Genomic DNA, 14,764 nt, shown 5'->3' with positions numbered 1-14,764 from the left:
CCTCAAAATATCAAGTGCCAGACGAGAGATGGAACCTAACTTGATTTGCAATTATTATTGTTTAACAAGAAGCATAAGCCGACACTTATCCCGACTCACAGCCACATTCTCGCCCAAGCCGACTGCTTTGCTATTGTTGATACAAGAAGAAGCCCTCCTCCTTTCGAGTGTGGAGAATTTTCAAATATCTGAAAGCCTTCATCTGCATCTTCAGATACAGATCCACACGCACACACAATTGTTGCTCCACTCCTCGGAAAACTCGGTTGGGCATGGGTGGTGTGTGTGTGGGGAGGGGGTGGGTTCATAAATCCAATGACATAGCCAGACCAATGTCATCTTATTTTAGGCAAATGATAAATTGACAAATTTATTTGGGTCACAGCCAGGGCGCATTCATCATCATTTGCAGGAGGATTTCCAACGGGCCACGGGGAAATTGAAAATTTCTCTCTGTCGTTCGTTTATTATTTTGTTTTCATTTTCATTTTGGTTTTTCTTTTTTTTTTGTGGGTAGTCCCAGGGACTACTCCACTCATAATGGAGCTGCTGGCTGGGCGGCAACAACAACTGACACTTTTGCCTAATGCTAATGCAGTTATAATGAGCTCTAAGCCAATTGGATTGGATGTCCCTGATTTGGGTTGGGCTCGGGCCCCAAAGTCGAAGTCAAAGTCAGAAGACGCTTCGGACATTTGCATAATTAAAATTGATGTTAATGCTGCCAGTGAAGACCGTACTTGTGTACTTGTGTACTTGCAGCTCCATCGAAAGGGCTGTCCGACTTGTCCATTGTTTATTTATAATCCCAGCAACTAGTGCGCTGATTGAGTTGCCCAAGTTGAGGAGCGCATAAATTTGCATTATAGATCGACACACAGGAATCGTAGGAGCGAGTGAGTGGAGGGATTACACTGCTAGAAAATCAAGTGATTCAAATAAAGTAGTAATCCTCTTGGTTTTCATAGGAAAATCTCTTCTAAAATGCCTTAGATTTCGCATCTCAAACAATAAATGTAAAATATTTCTTATCCAAATGAAATAAAAATATTTACTAATATTTTTTCACTGTGTATATACATAGAAGGTGGTACGTTGTTTTGACCTACTGTTCATCTGCATGCTACAATCGTGCTGCAATTTCTTTTTGCATAATGCAAGAGACTGTTCAACTTGTGCCCAGACGGCAAAGCTGGGTTTAATCAGCCCATCAGTTCAACGAAAACATTGAAATACCCCACTTCTGCCCAGTTGGGAAACTCACCTGGTGAAAGTTCTTCGGTGACTGCCTCTATTTGCGAAATTAGCATGAGGCAACTGCCAAACAGAAGCCAATGTACCCCGTTCATTGTGGCAACACTTTAGTTTCGACTTTCTTTCTTGGAATTCAATCTGGAATGGCAAAAAAGGATAAATTAATTTTTAATTGAATACTGGCTAGACAAGCTTAGACAAGAAATACAGTTGACTGTAATAAACTAATATGAAATATAACACTTTAAACATATGCTATCTATGCTGCCTTGGATAATATATATTGCTTCTATTGATACGTCTAGAAATATAGTGCTTAATTGCTACATTTATGCGCGGTGTAATTACTTATATGTACATATATACCAGCTATATGGCTACATCTCAGCAATTTGCCATTAAGATTACCACCATCGACAGGCAGCAGCTCCGACGCACATTATTATACAAGAGCATATTACCGAACGGTTCCAGTTCAAGACCAGTACGGGACCAGTACTTGACCACAAAACACCAGGGTGCCAAAAGACTCGGATATTTTTGATTGCCGCAAGTAGAGTGTCAAAAAACACCCGGGTGCCTAGACACCCAGTGTTTAGCGGGTGCACTTAGAGTGCCAGTGGCTTGCTGCAGTTCTCTGGTCTGGAGTTCGTAAAATGGGTGGAAAACTACGTAAAGGCAACGCCAAGGGCAAAGGCGAGCGATTGGGGGGCGTGCCCTGAGCCACACGTCAAACACATTCATCACGAGTGCCAGAGTGACAGATGGCAAATGCGCCTAAGGTCTCGTTTGTCCGCCGCTGCTGGAGAGGAATCCTTGATCCTTGGTCCAGTTGGGCCATGACAACGTACGGCTTCGTGGTTCCCGCACAAGGGCAAAAAAGGACAAATGGAAATTTTTCCAATTATTGCCGCCGGCAACAGCAGCATCGGCGTCAACAGAACGCACACCACACAAAAAAAAAAAGAAAAAGGAACATTTAACGCTTTAAAGTGCGACAATGCTCATATTTCATTCATGGTTCCGTTCAGGCACCGAGATTCCCCGAATCATCAATAACTAATTGCAAAATTTTGAGTGACGTCGTCGTCAGTCAGTTGATCAAAAACTCATTCTGTCAGCCGCATGTGGACACGAATCCAATAAAGAACGCCAACGCTACCGAAAATATATACATTCTAAGTAGTGCAATATGTAATGTGGTCGCATCTGCGACTGACATGATTTTGGCATTAAACCGAAAGTCATTTTTCGGACGGCTTCTGTGTGTGAGCCCTTTCAGTTTTTGGCTTATTTAAGGTCTGTACATTCTTTTGGTTGGCAAAATTCACTTTTATTTTAGACTGGCAGCAGCTGCTGAATAATTACGTATACACAAAAGGTGGCGGACAGGCTAGGGTTAGGTGGACAGTGCGGTTCATAAGTTTAGAAACTTTTTGAATATACTATAAGACATAAAGCCATGAAACATATTGGAAATGTTTCTATACTTTCGAAAGCGACTATTAGTAGATACACAACTTCTGGCGAAGTTTCAAGAATATCAAATATAATCTACGATTTTCAATCATTTCTGCACAGAAGAAATTAATAAAACGCTTACATCCTTTTAGCCTAAGTTTACAACCTTGTCCCTACGATTGATTAATCCCTGTGAAAACATTCAGTTGCGAAACTGACTATACATAAGCACCATATGTTAGCATATGACCCAAGACGCGGCTCAGTGGCTCCCATCAACACTTTCAATTTCAAAAGGAAACTTTTGGGCCACCTACACCACACATACAAGCACACACACACATACACACGGGCGGCGGAGAAAAAGGGGTCGAGTGGGTGGCGCTTGTGGGGGGAGTGGCGGATTGGCAAGGTTTTACGAGGTCCTGTTAACCGCGGGTATTTACACTAAGTCTAATGAAATGTTTAACAAGCACTTTGCTCTGCGCAAATCCCAATGACCCATAATATTAGCATAAAATCACTTGGCCCAGTGGAAAAGGGGGTAGGATCCTGGCAACCTGCACCGTTCGCAACCCCTAGCCCCCTTCATAAATAAGTAGTTTTGGGTGTGTTCGGGTGTGTGTAACTACTTGCTAGTCAGCCCGCGTGGCCTGACACGCTCTACGCTCTGCGGAAAATGCGGGCCTCAGCTCGGGAAATTTTCATTTAAATTGCACACTTTAAAAGTTTTCCCCAACCCCCAAAGAACAAGGGGAAATGCGAGAAGAAGGGCTTAACAAAGCACCGACATGGCCTATGGCAGGCTGTATATATATATATATATATATATTGCCATTACGCTGCATATAAATTTTTATGTTGGTCCATACTTTATTTGTTTCTGGCCTCCGTTTGGTTTTCAGCCAGTTCGCACCGCCCCCTTGCTACCAAAAATAAATTACATTAAAATTCTAAGCCATCAGCCAGCGAGCTTTGGAAATTTATTTTTCCACATTATTCGCCGCTTGCCGCAAAACTCTATTTTCTTCTTCGTGGGGTTAAGAGTTGGGATCCGGGCTTAGCCCCGGCAAAGTTGTAAAGTATCATTCGAGTCAATTAGTTCATTTGCAGAATTTCATTTCGGTCCGAGGGAATTTTGATGAGTTTCATTAAGTTTTCAAATAAATTTGAGCCGAAAAGTGGGTGAGTGTTACTATGACCACTGCTCTTATGGCCATTATTTTGGGCTTAATTTATGTGATTACTTTTTTTTTGCAAGTTTCAATATGATTAAAGGTATTTTAAAAACAAAAAACAGTTTTAAACATATGGAAGTTATTGAATATAGTATTTTATATTTTAAATGCGTTGCCTGTCAGAATTTAGTGTCTCTTTATATTTCTGTTACCTTCTTTTTAAGTCTAAAAATATCATGTTTTTTTAAATATTTTAGCTGCTCAAACATATTCATTTATTCTGTTTTAATATTACAATGTATATTTTGGCGCTTGTATTTGTTTTCTTTACTTTAGCCCATTCAGGCCAGCCCACATAGAATCCTTGGCCCAGCTTGCACAGGTATGTCCTTTTCCACACACACTTACATAGATGTGATTGTGTACATGTACACATACACTCTCAAACAATCACATACACGATGATTTTTATTTATATTTCATAGGAACATAGGATTTCAGATAACATGGACTTTAGATCTAAGTTAGGCAACTTACTTGGTATTGTTAATGTGCCAGTCCTGCGAAAATGTTTTTAAACCATATATTCTATTGTTTAGTTGTTGGTTAGGATGAATGAAAAAATGTAAACACACTTTTGTATGGTACACACAAACACGCGAAAAGGAACATGAACACAGATGAAGATGAGTTGACTATGGGCTTATTTGTGTTTATAGAGGGGCGCCAACGTAATCACAACCATTGTTCACTATTTGGATTCATAATTCTTAAGTTTCACTCGAGTTTTAAATATTTTAAATGCGAAAACACAGAAAAATAGGCATACAAATTTACAGACGCTCGAATTTTGCTGTCAAACGGAGCAGACAATCTCTTGGTCTCTCTCTCGCCGTTCCTCTTTCCATGCGTTTCGTCCTGCGAGAGCGAGGCAGCTGTTCGAGTCCTGTAGGGAAAGGTCCTTTTTGGTGGTGAGAGGACTTTGGCAACTGTCAAAATGACAGCGAAACATTCGCAGAGCGCAGGCGCTTGTTTCGTTTCGTTCCAAAACGTTTAAAGGAGCATATCCTGCGATTCCAGCAGGGGTTGCAATTCGCACACCCCCTCTCGCACTATGATTCTCTAGAGAAAGAGAGTAGAGCGAGAGGGAGAGAGAGAGAGCAGACGACAATTACCTGGAGAATTGGCATTAGCCCATTTTCGTTGCGTTATAAATTGCGTTTGTCACTTTGGAGCTTTCGCAGACTCGAGGTCCCAAACACACACGCATATCCTGGGTGTGATTTTACATTTCCACCCACCCCACCCAGCTGGCAATACCACCCCAAAACACCCCCATCTCCATGCAATTACATTTAACTTTCCTTGAGCAGTCTGCTGGGTTGGAATTAATTTTCGATTTTATTGTCAGTTAGTCAAACCCACTTGCTTAGCTGTCGCTGCGCCTGACTCTGATTTAATTGAAACTGCATGAATATGCAATTTCGGGCTATAAATTGAAATCTCGATTTCTCCGCCGAACGCCCCCCCTATTTTTTTATAGCCTTTTGGAATTTTCACTTTTAATGGCTCTCAGTTGGCTCCTTAGGAGTTTTCAACACACACACACGACGAACTCACATATTTGTACAAGTTATAGAACAGACTAGAGGCCAATGTGAACACACTTGAACATACATATACAAATCTATAAAAATACTGCTAAAGAATCCGAAGGATGTGGGAAAAGCTGGTGAACTGCATCAAGAGCAATGGTGGTAATGGTGGCGTCAAGAATGTAAGCTGCCAAGTTGTCGAACTGGCGGATCTGATGAAACAGGTGCCGCCGAACCAGATGCACAAGTTCAAAATGTTTGCCAAGAAACACGAGGAGTACAAGGAGTAAGTGGGGTCAACAAAGACAGGGAATTGGGGTCACCAGGCAAAAAAATAGGGGAGCGTGAATTAAACCTACCTTAGAAGGATAGGGTCTTTTCTAATTATTTTATTTATCAGCTTAAGTTGCTCTATATGCGTATATTTCCCATTTTTTTTTTTTTTTTTAGAGAATAATATAAATATTTTTCCTAGCCGCGTTCGTAAATATCCGGAATCGATGCCGACAATCGACTGGGAGTACTACCGTCAGAATGTGCGAGAAGAGTTTGTAGATTGGGTGAAGGGATACGAGACCAAGTATGATAAGCTGCATTCCTTGTTCGAGAATCGACATGCCATAGTAGATCACAAACGATACTTTGATCTTGTAGATGAAGAAAAGACGGTGGTAACTCAGTGTATTAGCGAATACAAGGCGGAGTCCGACAAAAGAATCAAGGAGCTAACCGAAAAGTTGGAGTTCGTTAAGGCCATGCGTCCCTACGACGAAATGACCATGGAGGAATTTTGTTTTGCCCGTCCGCACTTGGCACCCGATTTCATCAACAAGCCCACTTTCTGGCCACACACTCCCGAAGAGCAAATGCCAGGTCCATCGGATCCAGAGGCAGCAGCTGCATTGCATCACGAAGAGGAGCCCGAACCGCCAAAGAAACCAACTCCCGAAAAACCAACGGATAAGCCTAGTGGAGAAGCAAAGCCTATGGCAGCTGCGGCTCCAAAGAAGCCAACAGAACCCGTCGTGGACACCTCTCAGTTGGCCGAAAAGGCCACTTCAATTGCCAAAGATTTGATCGCCAAAGCTATTGTTCTTTTTAACAGTCTTAAAGAGAAGATGTCGGGTCTGGCCAAGAACGTTCAGAAAAAGGCAGACGCCGCCAAAGCTGCGCGTTCCGAAACTGCCGGCAAATCCGCAACGCCTAAATCCGCACCAACCAAGTCACTGGATAGCATTACGGAACGAGAGTCTGGACCGAACATCTGCAACCAAACTATAATACGCAGCGAGGAGGCAGAGGCCAATCCGGAGGTTAAGGCCAGGCATACTAACCTCTCCATTGAGGCGGATCCTTGCGATGCCCAGGAGGAGAGAGCCAGGGAGATAGCTAGGACATTGGAGCGCAAGAGACAATTAAAAGAGGCGGAGGAATGGGAAAAATACAAGACCAAGAAAGATCCGTGTGCCGCCGAAAAGGAAACTGATCCTTGCAAGCTCGTGGAAGAGGAACCCGTTTGCAAGCCAGATCCTTGCAAAGCGAAAGAAGAAGCAGTCTGTAAGCCAGATCCTTGCCAGCAGGAGAAAGAAGAAGACGTTTGCAAGCCCGATCCTTGTAAGCCGAAGGACGAAGAAGGCTCCTGTGAAGATGAGGAGGATCCTTGCAAGAAGAAGCCGAAATGCGATGGAGATTACCAATTCGGTGGTGACAATGAAGGCGGTTCGACAAAATCCAAGCAGCAGGACCAGGTCTTCATCAACATATCCGAGTGCAGCAAGAATCTCGCTAAGCAGGAAGAAAAGAAGTCAGGTGATTCGGGGAAGCCCAAGGAAAAGGCATCACTGTCAGAAATTCCACAAGGATCAGATCAAAAACCCGTGCTTGGCTTGCAGATTACAGAATCCAAGGACTCTAAAAAGGATCAAAAAGCTAGTATTGAAGGCGCAAAGGAAATTGGTCCTGTGTATACAGATCCCAATCAACTGGCAGAGCTGCTAGTGCAGAAAAAGGAAAAACCAGTTATAATTGAAGAAGCCCAGAAACCCGAAGATGACAAACCAATTACCATATATCCCAAGCTAGAGATATCAGCCAATCCGAAGGGCGATCAAGTCAAGCAAGACGCTGAAACCCAAAAGTCGCCCAAGGATATGGCCAAGCAGGTGTTCATAATGGCCTCGGGAGCTGCTACTCTGCTGACAGAAGCCACCAACACACTGGAGGACTTAAAGAAGAAGAAGGAGGCTCGTCTGGAGGCACTGGAACAGGCCTACACTTCGGCCCAAAGACAGGCCCAAGGAGCTCTGGCCGAGGCATCGAAGGCCGTGGAAGCCGCCAACAATTTAGCCCAGAGATCTGCCGAACAAACTGGGGAAGTGAGCAGCCGCGACCGCGAGGCCTTGGAAATGGCCGAAAAGCATGCCATTTTGGCCAAAATGCTGGCCGGACGTGCAGTGGCCTTGAAGGACGAGATCGCTCGAGTTCTCAAGGATCTTAAGAAGAAAGAGTAATCAGCACAAACACATTTCGTAATGATTTTCTACCAATTTTTGTTTAGTTGTTTTTCGCATTAAATTTTATGTTACATTTGTTTACCGTTCAAAGTTTCGCTTTCATTTGATTTCGAATCGTTACGTTTGTTTTTATGCAAATTTTTTTCCAGGCCAGCTTTGCTGACCAAAAGTTTGTTGCTGGGCATGGGCAATAAATTTATTCTTTTCCACCAGCTTCGGTTTGCTGCTGCGGCTAAAAACTTTTCTATTTGGATTTTGCCAGCGAAATGTGTGTGAGGCGTTCGTAGATTGCATAATTATGCTAATTTTGTTGTTTATCCACCCGCCAAGTGAAAAAAGGGTATACTGTGCGGATATGGAAAGGTGAGTTTACAGAATTATCAAACATGTTTTTACATTTTTAACAAGTATCTGCATTTGATATTGATTATTTTACAATAATTGAAAGTGAGTTTCATATATACCATGTACCCTATATACCCTACCTTATTCCGTTCTTACCTGTGAAAAAGCAGGGTATAACCCAGTCAAACATCTCCACTTTTTAGTTTCTCCATTTTGTTTGGCATTTCAAAGCAGCCGTTCGAAAAGTGTTGCCTACATTTTGGCGCAGGGTTTCTGCAATCAAACACATTTGCATAATTAGCTGGTCCTGCTTGTGTAAGTGTGTGGGTGTGTGTGTTGTGTGTGTGTGTGAGTACTGTTACTGCTGGTGCGTGTTTAATTCCAGTTTGATAGTTTGTTATAAGCTTTAAGCTGAAACATTCCTTTTGTTCGCACTTAACAATGGTTCGGTCTGCTTTTTGGCGGGCAATGTAAACATTTCGCTTAAACCCTGCTTTAATTTATGTGTATTCATTGGCCAACACAGCTAGGTATATAAATGCATACCTATATATTTGTTAACTTAAGCGACGTTAAACAAGCCATATAAATTCAATTTGAAAGCGCTTTGTCTGCCGCTTTTTGTGAGTTTTCATTGTATCCACCTTATCGCTTAATCGATTACGTAGGTGACAAAACCCATTTTACCAAGTGCGACGGGAAGTTCGGGATAGGCGGGGTAAGCGGGGTTTTCAGGGCCTAATGTACCTTTTGGGACACCTTTTCTGGCCCCTTGCGGAATTTGCATATTTATTTGGATTTTCAAACTGATTTTAACCCCTGCAAAGGTTAGTCGATTAAGCTGAAAAGGATTATTCATGAGCTACAAAGTGCCGGTGGGGGCACGGCTTAAAGTCAGAGCCAAGGCAACATCGATGGAATTGGCCATTTGGCAGGATCTGGACATTTTCCACTCCCACCCCCCCAGCGAAACTTTTGCTGACTAGTTTCATGTGCTCGTTGACAATTTCCCGCTGTTTCTTGTTGCGGAAATATAAAATATTGCGCTTATGTTTATTGTTTTCTGTCTCTGGCAATTTTCAATCGAAATAGATTCTTTTGGCAAGCGCGCTCGCATGCGAGTTCAACTGGCACTGACCCAAACATAATTAGAAATCCTCGCACCCGACCGCGATTTTCCCGCAGACGGCCAATAACTTTTCCTTACGGGCATTACGAGTGTTTTTATGGACACCCCCTCGCCGTTTCCGGTATGTGCAGCTGATTAACGGTTGGCTTTTATGGCTAGCACAGTTTTTAATAGCCCGGCCAGGAATGCGCACAAAAGGGCCTAATTAGCGGCATTTAACTAAGCCTCATGTTTTGGCGACGTGATCCTGATTATTACACCAACAACAACAGCAACGAGAGCATGAAGGACCCAACTTCACCTGAGTGCCCGCGACCCAGGACATTGAAAATGTAAATTTTCTGCTCGCTCGCAGCGGGAAGGCAATATAGCTGGCAAGCTTGATTAGTATATGCCACCGACTCCGGCTCTCCGAGTCTCCGGCACTGCGGCGTCTCGTGTCCGGATCCGTATCCGTGTCCTGGTACTCGGCGCGTGTCCCTCCACAAACACTGGCAAACACACCAGCTCACCAGCTCACTCGTACCCCCACTTAACGACGTAGTTAGCGTTAGTTAACGTATGTACGTGATATCGTTAAACTTGGTCTAACGTTACCAGACCGCCATCGCATAATAAGTGTCTTATTAGTTATACCGTTCTACAGTTTGACAAATTTGGCTAGTAACAAATATTTGTAAACTTTACAAAGCCAGAGTAGTAATCAAAATATTCTGGAATAAAAAGGTTGAATTTTAAAACATTTCAAACAATATCAAAATTATTAAAATTGTAGATATTTATTTAAAATATTTTAATTTAAGCTTTGAAAAGTTAATTTTCTTACTACGTAAGTATTATCACCTTTTAAATATTATCAATGGCTTTATTACACAGATTTCTTATATTCATATTTTTTGGAAATTTTTTCCAGTGGAGGTATGGGATCCTGGGCATCCTGGCCAAAGGCAAACCCAGTTTTAGGACACGCACCGCTAGACTGGGAGACACTTTCCATGGCCAGGGGCAAGCCGAAACTTGGTCTCCCGACTGGCGTCTCATCAATGGCCAAATTCTGTTTGCCTGGCTCAACTGTTGCCCTGAATTTCAATTTGTTATTCGGAGCCCCGCGTGTGTGCCCACTGATATGTGGGTTGTCGGTTGCTGCAGGAATATTCCTCATCCTTGCAATTCGCTTCAATTAGCCAATTGCTGATGGTCCTTCTTCGGCGGCTGCTGCCAATTGGTGGGCATTGTCGATTTTAATTAATTCAAGGCAAATACTGAGCCCAGAGCCAGGCGGTTGTAAAGTTTTCGGCGCGAGGAATTCTTACGCAAGCTGGTCCTAAAATAACAAACAACCTGAAAATCTATTTCCAAGATAAAATTAACGCTCTTCTTGCGGAGTCTGGGGTGGTGGGGAAATGAAAATTAAATTCCAAACACCCGTGGGCCTCTGTCGGCGGGTGGGGTGTAATTTTCCACCCAAAAGCGGTGGTTGTTGTTCAGGTGGGCGGCGGTGGTGGCGTTGCTGTCCAGGTAATCGCCAGCGTGTAGTATTTGCTTTTGGCGCTGCTTGTTTATTTTTTAATTTCCTTCCAATTAAGCAACAAACAAGATACCAAAAACGAAACTGAGACTCGAACTCAGTCCACAGTTGTTGCGATAAAAACGCGCACGAATCGGCAAAAGAAAAAGGGAGGAAGCCACCCGAGGTAAAATTAAATCAATTCGCAAGGACCATGCTGGAAAATTCATTAAAAAAGCCGAAGCAAGACGGTTCTATTTGAGGTGGTTCTTTTCTACTTTGTGTAATTTGGGAGGGCCATTTTATCAGATAAGCTGGGAGAGTGATGGAACTGTCTCGCTGGACCTTAGATATTGGAATATAACCTAAATAGGTAAATATTTTTACAAAAATTTCAAATTCCGCCTAGATAAAAAAGTCTACCTTTGCATGTCTCTAAAAATGTAAAAATAGACGAGGTTGGCATCTGAAGTTGCTGGAGCACATATTAGCCCGCCATGATGCGCAGAATATTGAGGTAGAACCTTCGTCACGCTTTCCATTGCCCATGCAAAACATGTGCGCATTAATAAGGAATGTGCGCCAGGACTCACATCGCCTTTCGGCACGTACGCTTCCAGTGTTTTCTTGGAGCAATTAGGCCTGTGCCGAAATAACCGAATACGCTTTCTTCTCCGGCACTAATTAGGCATATGTAAGCGCGTACTGCCGGTCAGCACTTAGTGCTGGCTAATGGAGGTCGGTCCATAAAGGTGGCTGAGGAGCAGGTTGCCATGCGGACAATGGAAGTCTCTCTTTAAAAGAAAAAGAAATATTACATTCGCTACCTGAATTTTATTCTATTTAAGTTTACAACCATACTGATATCACGGAATACATCTTTAAGGTACAGGATAATCACTATACCGACTAGAAATTAACCCGAACATGGGCGCGTCAAATGGATAATATAGAACAAGTGACCGAGCACATAAAGGACACTGAATTTTCAGACAGACACGTATTATCGGGATGCCGCGTATCCCTTGTCAAGTGCAAATTAAAGATGCATTATTTGCAGGCCATCTGGTAGAGGAACTGGATGATCGATCGGGTCGGACGACCAGTCATGCAATCCTTGAGCAAATACGGAGGAACTCCGTGCTTGGCCAGCATGCCGGTGCCGTGGGTATCCAGGTGCACCCAGTCGGAGCAGGGAACCAGTTCGTAAAGGATAGCAGCCGCCAAGCAGGAGGATGCGTGTCCCTCTCCCGTGCTGCATATATCGTAGGATGCACGGGGGGCCACTAGTTTGCGGAAGTACCTCCACAGGGGCATGCGCCACAAACGATCGCCAGTGAGAGCTCCGGCCTTTTGGAAGTTCTTCCAGAGGAAGGAGTTATTGGTCCACAGGCCAGTGGCCGAGGCTCCCAGTCCTTTGCGAATGCCGCTGGCCATCGAGCCCACCTCCACCACCAACTTGGGCTTAAAAGTCGACTGGGCGTATAGCAGGGGATCCGCCAGGAGGACAGTGCCGGCCAGTGAGATATCCTTGATGCGCATGGTCTTGCCGTTCAGTAGTGTGACCACATCGCCCGGCTTGGTGGCCATTCCCGATGGCATATTTTCACACAGGGGTAACACGGCGGACACATTAATAGGCAGCGATAGTGCGGCTGCCGCTCGAATGGCGGCCACGCAGACTGCAGCTCCGGAAACTGCTCCACGGTACTCGTCCATTCCCCTTTTCGGATGCAGGCATAGGCCACCGCTGTTGAAGGTCAGTCCCTTGCCGAGCATAAGAATGGGTCGCTCCTCCGGCGAGGTGCCGCAATAGCTGACTTCCAGGATAATGGGTGGCTCGCACGAGCCCTTGGCCACCATGAGGAAGGAGTTTAGGTTCTGCGTCTCAATCCAATCCATCGAACGCACTTCGACTGAAACACCACAGGGACACAATGCATCCACGGTGGCCTGGGCGAAAATGGATGGCGTCATCTGGTTGGCGGGCGTGTCCGACAAACGGCGTGCCAAATTCTGCGATTCGGCCTTGAACAGCCCCCTCGTCCAGGCATCCTGATCTGTGGATCCGTACAGTTCCAGTTTCGGTATGGCAATGCGGTTCTTCTTGCGCTTGTTCACATTGTAACGCCACACGGCCATGGCGGCGCCTTCGGCAGCCTGCTCCGGATACTCCATGCCATCCACATGGCAGGTGGTGCAGCCCTGCAGCTGAAGAGCTCGGGCACCCACAGCGGCGCACACCCTCACGTTCTCCATGCCCTCGTCGATGACTTCCTCGGCATTGAAGCCAGCTCCTTCCTTGCCCAGGCCCACAACCGCCACGGCCCAGTACTCCTTATCGATATTCTGATATAGTCGACCCACTCCGAGCTCACCATTGAGTCCAGATTCCTTGATTAGTTCCGTGATCTTGCCGCCGACACGGTCGTCGAACTTCTCGCCACCCGGGGACAACTTGAGCCCCTTATCACCATCCTTGGCATACAGGCCAACCACTACTCCCTGCAAGTTGCAGGTGTTGCAGCTGCCATCCTCACTCTTGCATCTCACCTGTGAGTTTTTCAAGAAAATTAGTAAGGTGTAAGTAAGTGTCAAAATATTATATAAATTAATGGAATGGCCATTTCACAGATTCACGTCCTACCTGCTGAAAAGCTGGAATTCTGGCAAAAATGAGCGCCTTGTGGCACCTGAACAATCCCAGGGTAGAACGGCGCAGGCTGGAGATTATCTGCGATCGAGTCATTTTGCGTAGAAATTTGGGTAAACTTCGCTAAAGATTTTCACTATTTGCTCTGTACTATAGAACAATTTGGTATGGCGACCGAGTGGGGAAAACTAAACACTGAAGTGGAAAATAAAAAAAATCGTGCTTATTATTTAAAAAAAAAATGTGTTAGCTTCGTTGAGCTGGAATCGAGAAACTGAACTAAACCCATATGTTAAGCTACTGACATTTTGAAAATTTTAAGAGACGATTGCTAGGATCAAATTTTTTTCTTTTGCTTTTATAGAAAAACGAGAACTCTTAACCGAATAGTAAATTGCCTTTCAGTTGACAGCGGTGGGTTACTTATTTATTAACCCGCGAATAACCTGGCCGCACTTGAAACTTTATGTGATGATTAAATTTGCAATTATCGGCAACAAGTGCATTTCTGCAGGCGACATAATGAAAAAGCGAATTGCAGAAGGGGTAAATATATAAAAATTGCAACCAAGCCGCAGACGAAACACGTAAAAGCAATAAAGCAATAAATTGCCCAATTTGAAGCACTATTGTAGCCAATAATTTGCACAGCCACTTGGCCGCTTTTCTGGTGCAGGACCCCTTCAGCCAACACCCGTCCACCACCCACCACCCACCACCACCCACCGCATATAATTTTCAACAAAAATATTCACATTTGTCAATGTCGCGTGATTGATGTGGTCGACGCATTTCCGCCGAGTCGAGCGGGCCAACCAACGTGCTGATGGGGCCAAATAAAAAACAGTCAACACACAGTCACAGACGCAGAAATACACTGAAACAAAACTAGAGATACTTGCGGTAGATAGTTTTGTTCGAGGGCAACAAACTTAAGACGATTCGAAACTTTAACTTTAAATTCAATTAACAACTATATATATTATATATATACTTTATATAATTAACTTTAATTAACTATAAGTTTTAGCATAGTCTGCAGTTTTTCGCTCAGTGCTCGCAGAGTCACACACATGAGTACACTGCCAAGTAGGCGGCGCATAAAAACAAGCAAAAACATTCATTTTTT

General features: G+C 44.1%; 3 protein-coding genes across 3 annotated transcripts in view; 1 reads left to right on the top strand and 2 right to left on the bottom strand.

Annotated features, from left to right (window-relative positions):
- Positions 1–1,364, bottom strand: part of LOC117135944 (semaphorin-2A) — a 29,035-nt gene extending 27,671 nt beyond the window's left edge. Inside the window, exon 1 of the mRNA XM_033296530.1 lies at positions 1,265–1,364. Coding sequence (XP_033152421.1) covers positions 1,265–1,349 — 85 coding nt within the window. The 5' untranslated portion in view covers positions 1,350–1,364. The remainder of the gene's footprint in view (positions 1–1,264) is intronic.
- A 4,150-nt stretch (positions 1,365–5,514) lies between these two features.
- Positions 5,515–8,082, top strand: LOC117137999 (protein piccolo). Its single transcript, XM_033299785.1, has 2 exons — positions 5,515–5,774; positions 5,964–8,082. The coding sequence occupies exons 1-2, from the start codon at positions 5,611–5,613 to the stop codon at positions 7,996–7,998; spliced, it is 2,199 nt and encodes a 732-aa protein (XP_033155676.1). The 5' UTR covers positions 5,515–5,610; the 3' UTR covers positions 7,999–8,082.
- A 3,714-nt stretch (positions 8,083–11,796) lies between these two features.
- LOC117137896 (cytosol aminopeptidase) lies at positions 11,797–13,910 on the bottom strand. Its single transcript, XM_033299634.1, has 2 exons — positions 13,630–13,910; positions 11,797–13,535 (listed from the first exon to the last, which is right to left on the bottom strand). Exons 1-2 carry the CDS (start codon positions 13,729–13,731, stop codon positions 12,033–12,035), a joined length of 1,605 nt encoding a protein of 534 aa, XP_033155525.1. The 5' UTR covers positions 13,732–13,910; the 3' UTR covers positions 11,797–12,032.
- Positions 13,911–14,764: the final 854 nt, after the last annotated feature.

This window comes from Drosophila mauritiana, chromosome 2R, assembly GCF_004382145.1.
Source record: "Drosophila mauritiana strain mau12 chromosome 2R, ASM438214v1, whole genome shotgun sequence".
In the NCBI taxonomy this organism is placed as follows: Eukaryota; Metazoa; Arthropoda; class Insecta; order Diptera; family Drosophilidae; genus Drosophila; species Drosophila mauritiana.
The sequence above is the reverse complement of the archived record's forward strand: the minus strand, read 5'-3'. Positions and strand labels throughout refer to the sequence as shown.